At 42.4% G+C, this 2,627-nt stretch overlaps 2 protein-coding genes across 2 annotated transcripts; both read left to right on the plus strand.

The window, feature by feature from the left end:
- Positions 1-377: 377 nt before the first annotated feature.
- Positions 378-1,214, plus strand: TM35_000023730 (uncharacterized protein; the record flags this gene model as incomplete). The annotated part of the gene is made up of 1 exon (XM_029021691.1): positions 378-1,214. One exon carries the CDS (start codon positions 378-380, stop codon positions 1,212-1,214), a length of 837 nt encoding a protein of 278 aa, XP_028887113.1.
- Positions 1,215-1,917: 703 nt separating this feature from the next.
- On the plus strand, positions 1,918-2,625 carry TM35_000023740 (uncharacterized protein; the record flags this gene model as incomplete). The annotated part of the gene is made up of 1 exon (XM_029021692.1): positions 1,918-2,625. A coding segment is annotated over one exon (708 nt), but the record flags the coding sequence as incomplete, so codon positions are not given.
- Positions 2,626-2,627: the final 2 nt, after the last annotated feature.

Consider the following 2,627-nt stretch of genomic DNA (forward strand, 5'->3'; position numbering starts at 1 on the left):
GTGTTTCTCCAGAAACACTTTATAAAAAGTTTCCAAATCTGTTATTATTCAGTACGAAGGCTTCACTGGATTCCTTATTAAAAGGAAATGTTAGTCACTGAGTTAGACTCCGTTTTTGTTTATTTATTTTGTGGAATTCACTTAAAATGAAAGGAAATATATATTGTTTATTTTTTTCTGTTTTTTTCCCCCACTTATTTGTATATTGTTCTTATCCCCTTTTCTCCATATTGTGCGTGTTTTGTTTTTCTGCATTACGTCATGGTGGGTTTTTGCTCTGTCATGTTATTTCTTTTTTTCTCTCTCTCTCTCTCTTTACATACACACACATACAGAGACACAGATTCCAGTGATCCTCAGTGATATTAATAACAAGAATGTCCATGCTGTCGTGCCGTGTGTTGTGTCTGTTGGCCATTGTGCTCTGCTGTGTGGGTGTGGCTCATGCTGCTGCTTCGAGTTACGAAGAACTTGTTAAGGAAGCACGAGAGAAGGTTAAGGAGACTTTGAGACTAAATGCGGAGTGTGCGAAAGCCACCAACGCTGCTACAGAGGCTGCGCATGCAGCTCAACTATTTGCTCTTGAAATTGGGAAGAAACTCGAAACAATTGCTGCAAACCCAGACGATGTGAACAAAACGAAGAGTAAAGGTCGTGAACTCATTGAAAAGGCAACGCAGGCGGCAGGTGAAGCAGAAAAGGTGCGCGACCAAACTACAGCCATTAAAACTGCAGCTGTAACCGCAGCAGTCCTTTTTGAAGACGTTTTCGTGGAGGCAGAGCAAGCAGCTGACAATGCAGAGAAAGCGGTACATGATGCTAACAATGCCATCGACAATGCGAAACTTCATGCTGAACGTGTGGAGAAGGTATTGAAGGACCTCGACGCCGAAGTTGTTGCCGCTGCTGAAAAGAAGAAGGAAAAACAGGTGGAGTCTCAGACACAGGAACAGACAAATGAAACATCTCTTGGTGAGCAGCGAGGCCATACAGAAGGAAATCAAGCGGATCAAAAACAAGAAAAACAAAAACAGCACTACCGTTCTACTGTTACTATTAATATCCGCGGAGATAATCTTGATGCCTTACTCAACGGTGCAGCGAATAACAGTGGTATGGCATTAAATGACGGCAGCAGCAGCCCTGCGTTACTGCGTGTTCCACTCCTGCTGCTGCTGCTTCTCTCTGTGCTGGGCTGCATGGCTGTGTGCTGAGCACTGTGGTGGAGTTCCTTCAAGAGAGTGTGGGTAATTACTTGTTTACTACTACTACTAATAATAATAATATAATTGCTACTGTTTTTTTGTACACTGAGCACCAAGAAAATTAATTCCGATGACACCTATTGGGCTAGGGTACATCACTTTTTTGTGTGGAAATACCTAATCTCTTTTCTTTTTTATACTTGTAAGCAGAGTATTGCTGTGCACCTTGTGGTGTGTCTCACTCTGCAATTGTGTGATTCTGGTAAATGATATCTCTTTTCTTTTTTATATGCTTTCACATTATGTGTGAATGGGGTAACATATAATTTGCTTGTTCCTATGGGACATTGCAAATTGTAATGGGGGCAGGGAGAAACCAACACAAAGAGAGATTTATACATTATCCGTTGTTATTGTTTTTGTGTGTGTGGCTATCTCTGCAATGTTACCAAATGATATTCAATTTGTTTATAATCTTTTCTTTTTTATTTGGGATTTTATGGGACTACATTTTCTTTGAATAATGGGTATTTTCCACTAATGTGTATGGTTCCTTTACATTATTGTTTGACTCCATGTGTTTATGTGTGTATGCGGTGTATTAATGTTTTTCTGTTTTCTTTTTCTCTTTCTTCTCTCTCTCTCTCTCTCTCTCTCTCTCTTTACACACATGCTCAGATTTCAGTGATCCTCAGTGATATTAATAACAAGAATGTCCATGTTGCCGTGCCGTGTGTTGTGTCTGTTGGCCATTGTGCTTTGCTGTGTGGGTGTGGCTCATGCTGCTGCTGCTTCGGGAGAAAACGTGGGACGATTTGATAATACTGAAGTACATGAGCAGGTGGAAAAGATCAAGAAACTGAAGGCGGAGTGCGAGGAAGTCGGCGAAGCTGCTCGGAATGCCGCGCATGAAGCTCAACGATTTGTTGATACCACTAAGAAAAACCTCAAAACAATTGCTGCTGTCCCAGAAGAGGTGGAGGAAACGAAGATTAAAGGTGATGAACTCTCTGAAAAGGCAATGAAGGCTGCAGAGAAAGCAGAAGAATTGGCCAAACGAACGAGAGAAAGTGCAACTCAAATTGAAGACATAGTCAGGTTACTTCAAGGAGAAGAAACGTTTGGTGCACGGGAAGCGATGATAGTGGCATACAAAGCGGCAGATGATGCTTTCAAACATGCCGAAGATGCGACAATTTGTGCTTATGATGTGAAGGATGTCCTGCAGAAACTCGAAGCCGCAGTTGCTGCTGCCGTAGAGAAGGAGGAAGAAAAACAGGTGGAGCCGCAGACACAGCCACAGGAACAGACAAATGAAACATCTCTTCTACCCACGAATGCTACAATAACGAATGGCACCAAACGAAATGACGGCAGCAGCAGCCCTGCGTTACTGCGTGTTCCACTCCTGCTGCTGCTGCT

The sequence above is a fragment of the Trypanosoma theileri genome (assembly GCF_002087225.1).
Source record: "Trypanosoma theileri isolate Edinburgh chromosome Unknown TM35_Tth_2_V1, whole genome shotgun sequence".
Taxonomy (NCBI): domain Eukaryota; phylum Euglenozoa; class Kinetoplastea; order Trypanosomatida; family Trypanosomatidae; genus Trypanosoma; species Trypanosoma theileri.